The sequence below is a fragment of the Haliotis rubra genome, unplaced genomic scaffold, assembly GCF_003918875.1.
Source record: "Haliotis rubra isolate DU_JTF1 unplaced genomic scaffold, ASM391887v1 Scf1304, whole genome shotgun sequence".
Taxonomy (NCBI): Eukaryota; Metazoa; Mollusca; class Gastropoda; order Lepetellida; family Haliotidae; genus Haliotis; species Haliotis rubra.
In genome coordinates this window covers 137,489-153,166 of record NW_025765231.1, presented here as the reverse complement: position 1 = coordinate 153,166, position 15,678 = coordinate 137,489, and the positions used below count along the sequence as shown (strand labels likewise).

At 41.4% G+C, this 15,678-nt stretch overlaps 1 protein-coding gene across 1 annotated transcript; it reads left to right on the top strand.

Moving 5' to 3' along the window:
* Nucleotides 1-8,032: 8,032 nt before the first annotated feature.
* LOC124267350 (cytochrome P450 2H2-like) lies at nt 8,033-11,439 on the top strand. The gene is made up of 3 exons (XM_046702264.1): nt 8,033-8,248; nt 10,208-10,732; nt 11,007-11,439. The coding sequence occupies exons 1-3, from the start codon at nt 8,053-8,055 to the stop codon at nt 11,330-11,332; spliced, it is 1,047 nt and encodes a 348-aa protein (XP_046558220.1). The 5' UTR covers nt 8,033-8,052; the 3' UTR covers nt 11,333-11,439.
* Nucleotides 11,440-15,678: the final 4,239 nt, after the last annotated feature.

Here is a 15,678-nt window from a genome sequence, read left to right as displayed (position 1 = left end):
ATTTACTAATGACACTCTAGGCTAATTACTACCTTGAGTCGGTGTGCCAAGGTCAGTTTCTCGCTGCATTAAATGCGTGTATCTTAAGCTCCTGCTTCATTCGATCTTTTCTACTCTTATTTGGTGAGCAAATAGCGATATTCTTCTTCCTTCCCGTGGCAAATCTGTGATAGACTATACTGGTGCCTCATGAGCAATTACCATTATTCAGCAATTTCAGTGTGGAACCAATGTCAGAGATTATTAACAGACTCAACATACCAGTTCCTCAAACAGTACCAGGACACTCATTACTATCCTGCACTATATCAGGATTCCATGTTCAAGAGAAACAAATATTCTGATCAGGAAAAACAGAAATATCCCTCAATGTCCAAACCAAATTTTCAATTGAACAATTCTCCACAAGATTTGCTGTTATCTGAGGAGAAGATAGATGCAATGAACATAACTATTAGAAAAAATCAATAAACACTTGCAGTCATCAAACGACATCGACAAAGCATATGATGAATTTCTTGAACTGACCATAAATGAATATATTAACATTGTTAACCAAGAAAAACTACATATAATCCAACATCACATAAACATAAATGCAAGACTGAATGTATTTATTTTTTGTGGGCAACAAGAAATTATGATAACAACAAATATAAATATCTAGGACTGTGGTTTGATGAGTATTTGGACCTACAACATACAGTGAAGGAAATAGCCAAATCTGCTGGCAGAGCCTTATCAAGTCTTCAAGCAAAGTGTATATCAGCAGGTGGTATGACTTATGATACATATACAAAGCTATATGACAACCTAATACAACCTGTGCTTCTGTATGGCTCAGCAATATGGGGTTTTAATGACTACAGTTGTATTAACTCTATCCAGAACAGAGCAAGTAGATTTGTTCTTGGAGTCCAACGTTCAACCCCAACGCCAGCTATAAATGGGGAGATGGGACGGAAGACCTGTATAACCAAGCAAAGAGTTGAGATTTTCAGACTTTACACAAGGCTAATTAAACCCAACAGATCACTTCTACACTCTATCTTCACTTGGTCAAAGCGACGAAGAAAATCATGGTTTTCAAGAATTGTCTCCCTTGTAAACATAATAAATGTGGGCTTAAATACAACCATAACGTCTTTTTCAAGTTTCACGGAGTGTGTAAAGCATAAATGTGCAATACTAGATGATGAAAACTGGTTTCAAAGTCTCTGGAATGATAAGAACTGTCCTAATGGAAATAAATTGAGAACATATATAAAATTTAAAAGGGACAAAATACCAGAAAATTATCTTTTCATTCCCATGACCAGGAATAAAAGAAAGCTTCTATCAAGACTGAGATTTGGTACTCTTCTACTCAAAATTGAAACAGGGCGATATAGCCGGCCTATCACACTACTTGAAGCCAGACAGTGTCCCTTCTGTATAGATACAATAGAAGATGAGACTCATTGCCTCATTGACCGCCCAATGTACAATGACATCAGATGTGAAGTTCTTAAGAACTGTTGTTTAGAATTTATTTCAACAAATCTCTCATCAAAAGACAAATTTAATTCAGTAATGCTGTGCAAATACCAGTATCATTTAGCAGATGGTATTACCAAAGTGTTTGCAAGAAGAAAAAACATTATTTAGCCTCACTTAGTAAGTACTAAAAAGTATAAAGAAAGAATTATAAGAAACAACTTTTACAAAAATGTATTTTGGTTTATTATTACTTTCCCCCACTCTGGTATCATATCTGAACTTTATGTTGTGTGTGTGTGATGCTGTAGTATGACTGGTTTCGATATCTTTATATTAAGATATGTGAATGCTTGTAAACAAAAATGTTACTTATTGGTAACAGTGTATATTTTTTTAGAATATTTTAACATAGCCTACAATGTTGTTAAACATTCTCTCATAACCTTTTATGGTGGCCAATGCATTTTACTAAGACAATATTGTTTTACCTTTCTGTAAATATGCTGGGTGAGAATTCAATAAAGAATTTGTCTCTCTGACACTGTGACAATGGACAAAGAAGTGTTTCTCTGGACTAATGTTATTTCCGAGTCGAATTGTGTTGGTCAGGTTTTTTAGAAATGTAACTGTGGTCCTAACCAATGTAAATCGAGACGTTGTAACTGTTTTAAAGCGGGCCTGAGGTGTAATAGCCGAAGTCCTAACATCTTGTCCCAACAAATGAGGCTTAACAGCATATAATACTCTATACGCGCATTATAAATTCGGTGTTCTCTATTTCAGTAAAGGCTGGCAAGAATTTCTAGAACATCATGAACACCATGAAATAGTACATATACTGAGTCAAACAAGAAACTTCACATTCTTTCTTCAGGGCACTATAAAAGAACAAGAGATGGTAAGATGGTTAAATTGTTATTATTTCATTGCTGAGATCTGTGTGATGTACTCGATACACTGACAGTGCCATAATCAGTTCCATTAGGCTACACCGCCGTTCCAAAACATGGGTATACAGAATGTCAAGTCACAAAAATAAAAATGCGAAATTTCTCAGTTCAATATCGTGTATGGCCGCCCCGCGCATTCACCACTGCCAAACACCGTCTCCTCATCGACTGCCTGATGCTTGTGAACACGTGGTTGGGGATTCTGCGCCATTGCTCTTGCAAGGCAACGCCAAGTTCCTGTAAATTCTGAGGTTGGTTCATAAGACCACGAAGCCTTCTCCCAAGTGAATCCCAAACGTGCTCTATTGGATTAAGGTCAGGGGACCTCGATGGCCAGTCCATGACGTTGATTCCCGCGTTTTGAAGGAAATTTCGTGTCAACATCGCGGTATGCGGCCGAGCATTATCATGCTGGAACTGTAGACCTGGGCCATGAGCCGCCATGAAAGGAACGAGTTCAGGGGTGAGCACCTGGTCGCGGTAAGCAGCAGCTGTGAGGTTTCCACGGATGACCAGAAGTCGTGAACGGTTGTTCCCACAGAAAGCACCCCACACCATGCAACTTCCGCCCCCGAATCTGTCGACTTCCTGTACACAACATTGGGCATACCGTTCATGACGTCGTCTCCAGACTCTATGCCTGCCGTCCACGAATCTGAGGGTAAATCTGGATTCATCGCTAAAGACGACTCGATTCCAGTCTCTCTGGGTCCATCGGAGGTGACGTTGGGCCCACAGCAGACATTTGGCGTTGATGAAACGGCGTCAATATTGGCCCACGATATGGACGTCGAGAATGGAGATTGGCAGCCCGCAACCGATTTCGAATGGTCTGTGAGGACAGTCGACCTCTAAACATCTCAGCCCTGGTTCGTGTAGCCGGCAGAAATCTGTCACGTAGGTGACGTAGGACGATTTGACGGTCTTCTGCTCGTGACGTCACACGTGGACAACCCGACCTTGGGCGATCAGAAGTGGTGCCAGTTTGTTGTAGACGACCTCGCAAGTCATACACAGTACGACGGCTGCATCCCATTGCTCTTGCGACGTCAATAACTGATCTTCCCGCTTGCAACATGCCAGCGGCACGTTCACTTTGAACATTTGACAATCGTGGCATTTCAAGTACCGTTAGAACTGTGGTTTAAAAGTGTTTTTTCAATTCTTGAGGCCAATGCAAACACGTGCATATGACGAAAGAAGATCACGTGATCGACTGCATGTGCAAAACCTGATTTGGCACTAACGTCATTTGCACGACGAATGGATGGGTTTGAGTGGGTTTTGCTAACGTTTTTCTAGAGTCGAAAGATAGGGATCCCATTTCGGATCCATAGATGTATCATGAGAGAAAAATTTGTTCAGTATTTTTCAAATTACATTTTGTTTCTTTTTTTACTCAGTATACATAAGCTCTCTCTCTTTCCGTAAACTATAAGAAGACTAGTCTAGTTGACATAACGGCTCTCATGGGTCCAACTGAGTGTATTTCTGGCGAACTTGCGGGCTTGTTGTGGTGATTGTTCGTGCGCTTCCAACAGTTTTTGGACATGTAATTATAGATCTACAAGTTTCTAAACAACAAGCATTGTCACTAAGGTGACATAATCCCCCGCCACAAATTATCAAATCAAACTTATAAAGTAATGAAAGTTTAAGTTAAATGTCAACAAAAACATGACCAGTCAATCTTGATATCTTGCTCTTTAGTGTTCAAACACACACATATTTTCAAGACTGACTTAGACCTTGACATGAATGTCATTATGTATGAAATAAGCAGAAATAGTACTAAAGAAATTGCTTTTGAAAAACATTTAAGGGAAGTCTTGAAAGTCTGTGCAGAAAATCTGTTTTTGAAATATCTTGCTGACAATTCAGGTTAACATGCTGAAATCTTCAAAGTGTCTCTGTGACCTTGAAAATTAAGTGAAGGTCACTTAATCGAATATCGACTGGGCCCTGCGCTTTCCCTGGATGAAGCTTGGTGTCAAATATGAAGAAACTCCAGTGAATGGTTCTTTAGGTATCTTGCTGACAAGCATAACCTGCAGGTTAATATGCTGAAATCTTCAAAGTGTCTCTGTGACCTTGAAAATTAAGTGAAGGTCACCAAAATTGACTGGGCCCTGCGCCTTCCATACGTAAAGCTTGGTTTCAAATATGAAGAAAATCCAGTGAACGGTTCTAAAGATAGCTTAACATGCAGCTTTACATGCTGAAATCTTCAAAGTGTCGCCATGACCTTGAAAAGTATGTGAAGGTCACCAAAATCGACTGGGCCCTGTGCCTATCCTAGATAAAGCTTGGTATTGAATATGAAGAAAATCCAGTGAACGGTCCTTGAGATAGCTTAACATGCAGGTAAAACGTTAAAGTCCCCTTGTGACCTTGAAATGAAGGTCAAGGTCACCAAACCTGATTTGGACCTTTGTTATACTGTGATGAACCTAGGTACCAATTATGAAAAGAATCTAGTGAACGGACGGACGGACAGAGCCTAATACTATATCCCCCGCTTCGCGCTAAACGCGCGGCGGGGGATAACAATATTATATCTGTATGTAACTAATCAACTTTAATCTTTAACATTGGGCATATATTTCAATTCTCTGGGAATATTTTAGTCTCACCTTTTTCTGGTCATTCATATATTTTTCAGCGAATTCATTTAAAATTCAACTTGGGGTATAACAGCAATGTTACACGTGTGTTCAGTTTGAGAAATATTATAAAAGTCATTGTTTTAGTTTCTGTTTTGGGATTTAATGTAGCGGGGTTTTTTTAGAAATTTTATAGAACAAATCCCATTTGTGATTATTAAACCCTTTTCAGAAATATAATTGGAAATATAAGGTGAATATCTGCCGTGGTAATAATTACGTCAGAATATGTCTTTAACAAATATGTTTTTCTCTTTCTTTTAGTTGTACCAAGGAGGCTTAATTCTTTCATATAAATAAGCAAAAACAAAAACAGCAATAAAATGTATGAGTACTTCGGTGATATTAAGTACCATTGGAATCAAACAGGAATATCGTTAGAGTTATCGTTCCTGTTTGAAGTAGTTCTGATGTTCCTACGCCAATATGAAATTCTTCGAGAGGGGCACGAGTCGCTCTTCGGCTTGTCCCGGAATAACACGAGTTGGTCACGAATGAGTACAATCCATTATGACAAGGCCGGACACTTCGGTGAACCCCAGCCGACCGTCGATTGAGACCCGATTGTGTCTCTCAACTAAACGATCTCGACAGAAATGGATGACGATATATCCGCAAAAAACGGGTGTGCGGTCGAAGCAAGCCCTCTCGTTGGCTGATGTTTGTTAAGGAGATTTACAAATGATGCTTTCTTTTGAGAAGCCATTGCTGGAAAAGATATCTTACATTTTCTCCAAGTCAAGCAGTCGATGAAAGTAAAACTTCCCATGAATTTATAAAGAATGTGCACGATTTACAAGCGTTGACCATTCAGAGGACTTGTTTCGACCACACACCCCTGCCTAGCCCTCCCTGCAATGCTAAAGCCCTAAAAGAAGCAAGTCTAGATTCCGTCTAACAGTCCCTGAACCACATTATTTTACCTACTGCCTAGCCCTCCCTGCAATGCTAAAGCCCTAAATGAAGCAAGTCTAGATTCCGTCTCACAGTCCCTGAACCACATTATTTTCCCTACTGCCTAGCCCTCCCTGCAATGCTAAATCCCTAAATGAAGCAAGTCAAGATCCCGTCTAACAGCCGTGAACCACACTATTTTCTTTACTGCCTAGCCCTCCCTGCAGTGCTAAAGCTCTATATAAATCAAGTCTAGATTTCCTCAGGTTCAGGAATCTCTGGTCTCCTCCCTGCGGGTTCTTTTCAATTTATTTGTTACAATCAAAATTATATATATTCCGAGACTAAGCGTTAGTCTATAACTTATTCAATTTATGTATTCGCCTTCAGTCCAAACACTGTGTAGTTGTGTGTGGCTGTGCTAGTTTTGTCCAGGCTGCTAACGCGGCGGCGTCCGTCTATGCTCCCACCCGGCCCCCTCCCCGTCCCAATGGTGTCGTCCCGGAAGGCTAAAGTGTATTTTTCAGATGATATTTCAGATTTCCTCTAGTTCTAATTTCCAAGGGAGATGGGGAGTACCGCCAAAGCTAAAGATACGGTGACGGGAAGCATAATCTATGTTGTGAGTAGATAGATTTCTTTCAAAACATTGTTATAGTAAACTGTTTATCTTCTTCGCTTGTTTTGAACTTTAAGATGAAAGTAATTACAGGGGAATCACCATAAACAGCTGCTTTTCAAAACTCTTTACCTCGGTATTAAATTATTAACAGCGAGACTTGTGTGCAAAATACAACATCATCTCTGATGCTCACTTCGCTTTCAAATCTGGTGGACATCAGAGGTAGACTATGAAAAATTATCGTGTTTATGTATGACACTGTGAAATCATGTGTTAAACGCAATGGTGAGTTATCTGGCTTCTTTCTAAGCTCCCTGAGCTGGGTATTAAACAAGGGGAACTAATGTCACCAATTCTTTTCTCCCAATATCTTGAAGATATTGAAGTAGCACTACAGGAAAATATCGACGCAGGATTGCTGCTTGACTATATTAACCTTTTTATTTTCGGACGATATGGTGCTCATATCCGAATCATCTGGAGGTTTACAGCTATCACTTAATACGCTTTCCAATTATTGCGCAGACTGGAGCCTTAGCGTTAATGTAGACAAAAGAAAAAGTATGTTTTTTCGTAAAGGAGGGACGATTCGACCGGAGGAAATATAGTGCTTTCTTACACAAGCTTAGAGAACTCTAGCAGGCAAAGGTCTTAAAGCTTATACTTTACTTATAAATGTCAGTTATTACAACTTTTCACTGAAAACCTTGTGTGAACTATTCGACACTTTTGTTACATTACTGTGATGAATGGTGAAGTGTGGGGTATTGTGAAATGTTCTGAATTTGGAAGAATTCACAATTTTGCAGGCGTATTTTGCAGATCAATGCCAAATCATCTACAGTTGCTGTATACGGCGAACTAGGGAGGTACCCTTTATATATAAATAGGTATATCCGTCTCTTACGTTATTGGTTTAAGCTATTACACAGTGAAAACTGTTTATGGTAGCAGGCCGTTTATGGTATATGTTTAAATGGTCTAAATAATGGTTATAAATCATGGTTACGTAGTGTTTTTCTATAAACTTGCTTTTGGGCATGTTTGGGAATTTCCAATTGTAAATGTTTGATCATCCTGTTTTCTTTGTAATTTGTCAGAGCCCCCGAGTGAGGCGCGCTGTGTTCGTTCAGCCATATCTCCTCGGTCAAGGCTATTAATACTTTAGCGTATGTAATCTCCTGTCTGAAAGAGTACATGTGGTTGCATAAGTTACACGATACATTCACAGTGGATACTCACAGACAAACCTTCACATCTTCAGTTTGGAAAACACGCTGCTAGAAAAGGACTGTAGGATAGAATGGTGGATATATTCGCCTTCAGTCCTACAACTGTGTTGCTGTGTGTGGCCGTGCTAGTTTTGTTATGGCTGTTAACGCGGCGTCCCTCTGGGCTCCCTCCCGGACCCTCTCTGCTCCCGTTTGTTGGGAATGCCCTCTCCATGGGCTCCGATCCCCGGATCACGTTTAAGAAACTCAGGCAACAATATGGCGACATATTCAGTGTGTACATGTTCAACACACCAGTGATCGTCCTCAACGGCTACAATACTCTGAAAGACGCCATTGTCAGGAACGCCGACGTTTTCTCTGACAGGCCACACTCAATGGTAAATGACTTTATTGCCAAAGGGAAAGGTAGGTGCCTTGGATGTCCTACATGTCCATTACAAATATTAACTGAATATTGCAATATCTAGTGGCTTAGACTTCTAACACCTCGACCTGTATTTGACCTAAATACCTTCTCCATGTTTTTGCCGTGGATTGTACATATATAGGTCAGCTTAGGTCTTTGGCCCCTATTTCACCAGGACGGACCAGATTATATCAATCGGCTTCTCATGTCACACCTCTGCATGGATAAATGTCTGCACTTTGATCTGAGTGCTAAAACTAACTGCATAAGTAACTATTCCTAAATAACATTACTTATTATGTTAATGCTTTAGTTATGATGAAATCTTGATCAAAAGTCCAAACTGAGTATAGTGAGTGATTTTAGTTTTACATAAAAGAATTTCCCAAAATAGTTGATCTTAACACAATTTCAAATTTCCAAATCGTTATAAATTATGTATCAAGAATATTGCGAGAGATCAGATGAAAGTTTATTTGAAGGAATATATCATTAGATTTACTTTCAATATAAACCCCAGCGTTCCATTTTTTATTGGAGATCAAAGGATTGCTACTGTTTTTGGATCCCAAACCATCTCTTCCAGATTAAAAGACCATAGCTCAATTTTCACTCTGATCAGCTAGTTGGGTGAAATAAAACCTCGGAAATCATAGGTACTGTCAGTCCCCTGAGTCCCCAGTGAGGTTGTCTATCTTTGGTGACTGTTGGGGTGTAGCCACAGGCCCTCGTGTCTTTGCGAGGATTAAAGATTTTAAGAAAAATATAGAAATTTTGAGATGACCCCCGACTCGAATGCTTCACAGCATAATACATTATGACAAGACCGGACACTTCGGTGTACCCCACCCGCCTCCTTTGCCGATCGCTACGCTACCATCACATACAATTGACTAAAACTTAATGTAAACATAATCATGGATGATTGGCCTACTGATCATCACCCATGCCACCTACCAATTCTTTATAATTATTTCTGCAAGTCGATTGAAACCCAATTTTTACTCTCAACTAAACGATGACGATGTGTCCGCACAAAACGGGTGTGTGGTCGAATCAAGCCCTCTGGTTGGTTGATGCTTAAGGTGGCATTTACAACTAATGTTTGTTTTTTTAGAAGCCATTGCTCGAAAAATATTCATACATTAAGCAGTCGATGAAAGGAAAAAAATCCCGCGAATTTATACAGAATGTGCAGATTTGCAAGCATTGACCAATCAGAGGGCTTGATTCGACCACACACCCTTTTTGTGCGGACACATCGTCATCCATTTGTGTCAAGATCGTTTAGTTGAGAGTCAAAATCGGGTTTCAATCGACTTGCAGAAATAATAATAAAGAATTGGTAGGTGTCATGAGTGGTGATCGATAGGCCAATCATCCATGATTATGTTTACATTAAGTTTTAATCGATTGTATGTGATGATGGTAGCGTAGCGATCGGCAAAGGAGCCGGGTTGGGTACACCGAGGTGTCCGACCTTGTCATAATGTATTATACTGTGAAGCATTTCGAGTCGGGGTCATCTCAAAATTTCTATGTTTTTTAAAAAATCTTTAATCCTCGCAAAGGCACGAGGGCCTGCGGGCGTAGCCTGGTTTTGGTTAAGTATTCTTAATTGTTTATCTTTTGTTGATGATTTGACGTTTGTATCAGTTCAGCAAAACCTTTGTGGGCACATGGGGCTTATGGATAACCACTTGGAAAATCAGTTATTTCAAAATTTGTCTACACTTGTCTGTGACAACGCACGCACTTTTGTGTTTTACAAATCAGCATTTTGTTTGCCCGATGGGTCTAAGAAATTCCTTTACATGCTGCAAAATTAAATAGGCTATTTTTAACATAGTTAGATATTGTTTTCTTGAAAGGCTTTGTCAGTGAGTATGCCAACCCTTGTTGTTGTGTGTATTGAAATAATTGTATTTATACTGGTCTTTCATACGTTTTTCATTCAGGATTGGCTGCCACGTCTGGTATAGTCTGGCGCGAACAAAGACGCTTCGCCCTCAACACTCTCAGGGAGTTTGGAGCAGGCAGGAACATCATGGAGGACAAAATACACGAAGAAATCTCGCAGTTTCTCGAAGCCTTCGAGGCAGAACGGGCACAAGGGTTTGACTGCACGCGCCTGGTGTATAACGCAATAACAAATGTCATCTGCTCCACTGTTTTCGGCAAACGATTTGAATATACCGACCCGCTTTGTAATACATTCATGAAAGCTATGGAAGAAAATTTTGCCAACTTAGGCACGGTTGGAGTGTTGAATGTGCTGCCTATTATGCGATTTCTGCCAGGGGATCTATTCAAATTTAAGATCACAATGCAGAATATAGATACAATTCTTTCAAGTTTCATAAAACCTATGATAGAGGAACACTTGAAGAACCATGACGATGACAACGTGGACGACTTCATCCACGCCTACATCAAGGAAATGAGACTTCGCAAAGAGAAACAAGAGGACACGACCTTTGACTGTAAGCATAAACGAAGCTATATTTGTTGTAATAACATTGTTTGGGGAGAGAGTGGAGGTGGTTTTGGTTGGCTATTTGACAGTCCACAACTGAATTAATAATTTGTTATGGCATTGGGACGAGTTCAGGAAAATCATTGTGCGTCTGCATATTTGTGGAATCCGCAAACAACGTACTTCATCAAACCACACCCCCATCAACGCATCCTGGTACATTAAATGGCATACGACAAACCAGAGATCTTAAATATTTCATTCGGTTGATATTGTTTCAGTGGAGAATCTAACCATGGCTATAACGGACCTCTTTATGGCCGGAACAGAAACTACTGCCACTACAATTCGATGGACACTGGTATACTTTCTCCACCATCCGGAAATACAGGAAAAGTGTTTCCGAGAGATCCAGGAAATTATCGGCCAGAGTAGGCGTCCCTCAATGAAGGACAAGATCAACCTGCCCTACATGGAGGCAACCATTATGGAAGTCTTGAGACGAGCTGATATCGGCCCTACAGCTCTCCCAACACACCGTTCCCCACGATGTCCAGTTCAGGGGCTTCACGTTTCCAAAAGGTGTCCTCATCATACCGATGCTTGATTCCGTCCTACAAGACCCGGATGTGTGGGGTGACCCAGACAACTTCCGGCCTGACCGTTTCCTTTGACGACAGTGGCAAGATTATAAAGAAAGATGAGTTCATTCCCTTCTCTGGTGTGAGTTCAACACGTCATTTCATTATGTTTAAATTACGTAAGACATACCTTTTCCAATACCTATATATACACCTCGAGATTAAAGACAACGCCGTATACATGCCATTTTTGTCACTACCTATGTCAGTTGTCCAAATGAAACAAAAGCGAATTGTGAAAAATACCTAAATTTGATCTAGTTTAAATCATATCATACTCAAGATTTTCTAAGAAATGTTTTAACATGACATGATGTTTGACACCAACGGAAAATCAAATTGGATAATGAATGTTAGACATTTACTTAATCATTGTCGTTTTAGTGATGTTTTTATTTTGTCACAAAAGATTACTTTCCCGCGGTCATTTTATAATAACAATAATTTAATAAAATAATGGCCATTTATAAAGCGCCTGTTTCCACGCACTTGTGCACACTCAAAGCGCTAATTCATGATGCCGAATAATAGATAAGTACATTCAGACATGGAGTTCATTATTATACAGTCGCCCAAATCCACCCTTAAATCTGTGTTACGGTTTAGAAATTGCCGTGATAAAGGGTTTGTGAGTCCCCTTTAAACCAGCAAAATACAGACGAGTTTCAAATATTCAATAGTATATTGAAAAAACAATGGACAAGGTTACAATGATGACAGTACAGATTTCTAATACAATACTAATGAATAAAAAAATCTTAAACATAAACTAAATGCCTACAGTTACCACAGGTTTGATTCTTGTCGATGTACTGATTGAAGATAGTTGACGGCTGTTAATGTTCAATGACGAGGCGTTCGATCCCCGACCGCGTCATACCAAAAGACGTTAAAATATGGTACTTGTTGGTCCCTGCCTGGCGCTCGGCATTAATGGGTACAACAAGGATTGGTCGGCTCGGAGTCAGTATAATGTGTCTGAGTGGGGTATTCATGCTTCACTGCGGCATGGTATCTCAGTGGGCTAGCACTATAAACCCAGCTTCAGTCTGGGCTAGGACAAGCAGCCGCACATACACATACACACGCATGCACGTCGTCATATGAGTGAAATATTCTCAAGCACGACGTTAAACCCAATTTCACCTCACCTCACCTCACCTCAATGACGAGGCCTCGGAACGTCGATGTTAGCAGACAGATGAGCGTAAATCCAATGCAGCCCCCAAAGGCGTACGCGTGTCGTGCATCTCAGCACCTTGTCCTTATATACCTTTTATACAGTTCTGGACTTTTATAACAATAGCTACGTCTCACGACCATTCAGATCACACTACCAGCTTTTCAACTCTTCGAGAATCAGACCGGAAGTAAAGAGGAGGTAACTCTCACCTACTCTCAACAGGTGAAGCCTCAGCTTAAGCTTCAGGTGTGAGTTCAAACCCTCACTCAGCGCTTTAAACTTTTGTGACCCGTAACAACTATACTAGGCACATAAAGAAACTGTGCATACAATAATTTAGAATCTAAATTTATCAAACCTGTGTAGACACATAAGGATTTAAACTCAGAGATTAGTGACATGTATCCAACATGCATGCACGTGCCACTTTCCATGACGTCAGTGGGTTCGTCCTTGAGACGTGCAATACGTTGTTGCACGTGCATTCTGGGCAAATGAATGCTACACAATACTGTCACTTTGGAAAGCTCAACCCCTGCCCTTGCGATCGTTCAAAAAATTAAACGGCTATTGAAACGCATAGCATGCCAAGGCTCACGTCTGCACGACGTCAGGAGGCCATTGGGATGGTCCGTGGGGGAATGTCTCAACGACAAGTGGCTGCACATTTCCACTGCCACCGGAACACCATTTCTGCACTGGTGAGACGCTACCAGAACACAAATGACGTCATCGATCGGCCACGTTCTGGACGTCCACGTGTAACAACGCCAAGACAGGACAGATGGATAAGGGTGACCCATCTTCGCCACAGGTTTCAGACTGCAGTGATGACTGCCCGAACCATCCAGGGACTTCGCCGTATCCACCCCAACACAGTTCGACAACGTTTACGTAATCACGGGATCAGACCACGACGTCCCGCCATACGGCCTATCCTGACACAACGTCATCGACAAGCTCGCCGAATGTGGTGCCAAAATCATGTCCGCAGACCTCTGTTTTGGTGGAGAAATGTTGTTTTTACAGATGAGTCCAGGTTTAACATTTCCCATAGTGATGGACGTCAACGTGCCTATAGACGCGTGGAAGAACGTTATACACAGGCCTGTGTCTTGGAGAGGAATCCCTTTGGTGGTGGTTCCGTGGTGATTTGGGGTAGAATAACAGCACGCCAATGAACTCCTTTGGTGATTGTTCAGGGCAACTTAACTGGTGTTGGCTACAGGGATCAGATTCTTCGACCTGTCGCAATTCCTTTTCTGCAACGTCATGGCCCTGGGTTAACATTCCAACAGGACAATGCCCGCCCTCATACGGCAAGGGTTACTATGGATTTCTTGCAACACCACAACGTTGACTTACTGCCTTGGCCTGCAAATTCACCGGATCTCTCCCCGATAGAGCATGTTTGAGACGAGATGGATCGACGTCTACGCCGTTTTTCTCATCCGCCAGGCCCGCCTCCGTGGTGTAGTGGTTAGAGCGTCCGCCCGGAGAGCGGAAGGTCGCGGGTTCGATCCCCGACCGCGTCATACCAAAAGACGTTAAAATATGGTACTTGTTGGTCCCTGCCTGGCGCTCGGCATTAATGGGTACAACAAGGACTGGTCGGCTCGGAGTCAATATAATGTGTCTGAGTGGGGTATTCATGCTTCACTGCGGCATGGTATCTCAGTGGGCTAGCACTATAAAACCAGCTTCAGTCTGGGCTAGTACAAGCAGCCGCACATACACATACACACGCATGCACGTCGTCATATGAACGAAATATTCTCAAGCACGACGTTAAACCCAATTTCACCTCACCTCACCTCATCCGCCAGATAACGTCCTTGACCTTGCAACAGAACTTGAGAGAATCTGGCGTGCCATCCCACAAGTCTTCCTTGCACGTTTGATAGGCTCTATGCGTCGTCGATGCACTGCTGTTCTCAATGCCGATGGTGGACATACCCGTTATTGAGCTTGTGACATGGTCGTTTGACCCCTGTCCCGCTTGTGGACTCGTGATTGACTTTTTTAATTGAAATTCTCCCGACTTGTTATGGTCTCATGATCCCTCCATTAAAGTTTATATGTACCTTCCACATTGTTATCGTACTTATCAACTGGGATAATATTTTGACAATGTACAGTTTCTTTATGTGGCTAGTATAAACTTTAATGTAATTAATGTGACATAATTAACCAAAACACATTCTCAGAACATCTTTTTTTATAAATACAGAGCAATACCTTCACGATTTATATCTCAGAAAATACTTTGTTTAATTGTCCAGATTTTAGATGTTCTTTACATGATTTTATGATCGTGCGGGAGTAGATATTATAAACTCTGTCAAAAAAGAAACGCAACCCCTGTATTTTAGAGATTTTGATCTGAAGTTTTAAGACGACACAGCATTTTTATTATTTAAGACAGAAGTCTGAAATTTGGCAGAATAATAACCAAGATGGGCATGTTTAAAATTGTCATTTCAAAAGTCATCTCACAGACACCAGTTTGTCACCAGGGGGGCGTCTTTCTCAGTATCTCGTATGAGCACCACGAGCTGCAATCACTGCACGGCATCTCCTTGGACAAGAACGGATAAGACGCCGGATTCTTTCCTGGGGAATGGCTCTCCACTCCTGCAGTGCAACGCCGAGCTGTTGCAGCGTCTGTGGCGGCGGCTGACGTTGACGTACGCGTCGACCCAGAGTATCCCACAGGTGTTCAATAGGGTTGAGGTCTGGTGATTTAGAGGGCTATGGCAAGACATTGACGTTGGAATTCTGCAGAAAGTTCATTGTTGCACGTGCAGTATGAGGCCGGGCGTTGTCCCGTTGAAAATCTGTGTCTGTTGGTCAATAATCGGGAGAAGGTGAAGCTCTAACACGTGGTTGATGTAACGTTAGCTGTCAGGTTCCCTGGAACGATCACCAAGTCTGATTTCTGGTTGTATGAGATGGATCCCCAAACCATAACGCTTTCTCCGCCAAATCTGTCCCCTGTCGGACGCAGATGGGCGCAAAACGTTCATGACGTCTCCTATACACACGTTTTTCTTCCGTCGTGATGTTGCAAAAGAAAACGGGATTCATCAGAAAACCAGATGCGCCTCCAGTTTTGTAAAGTCCATATCC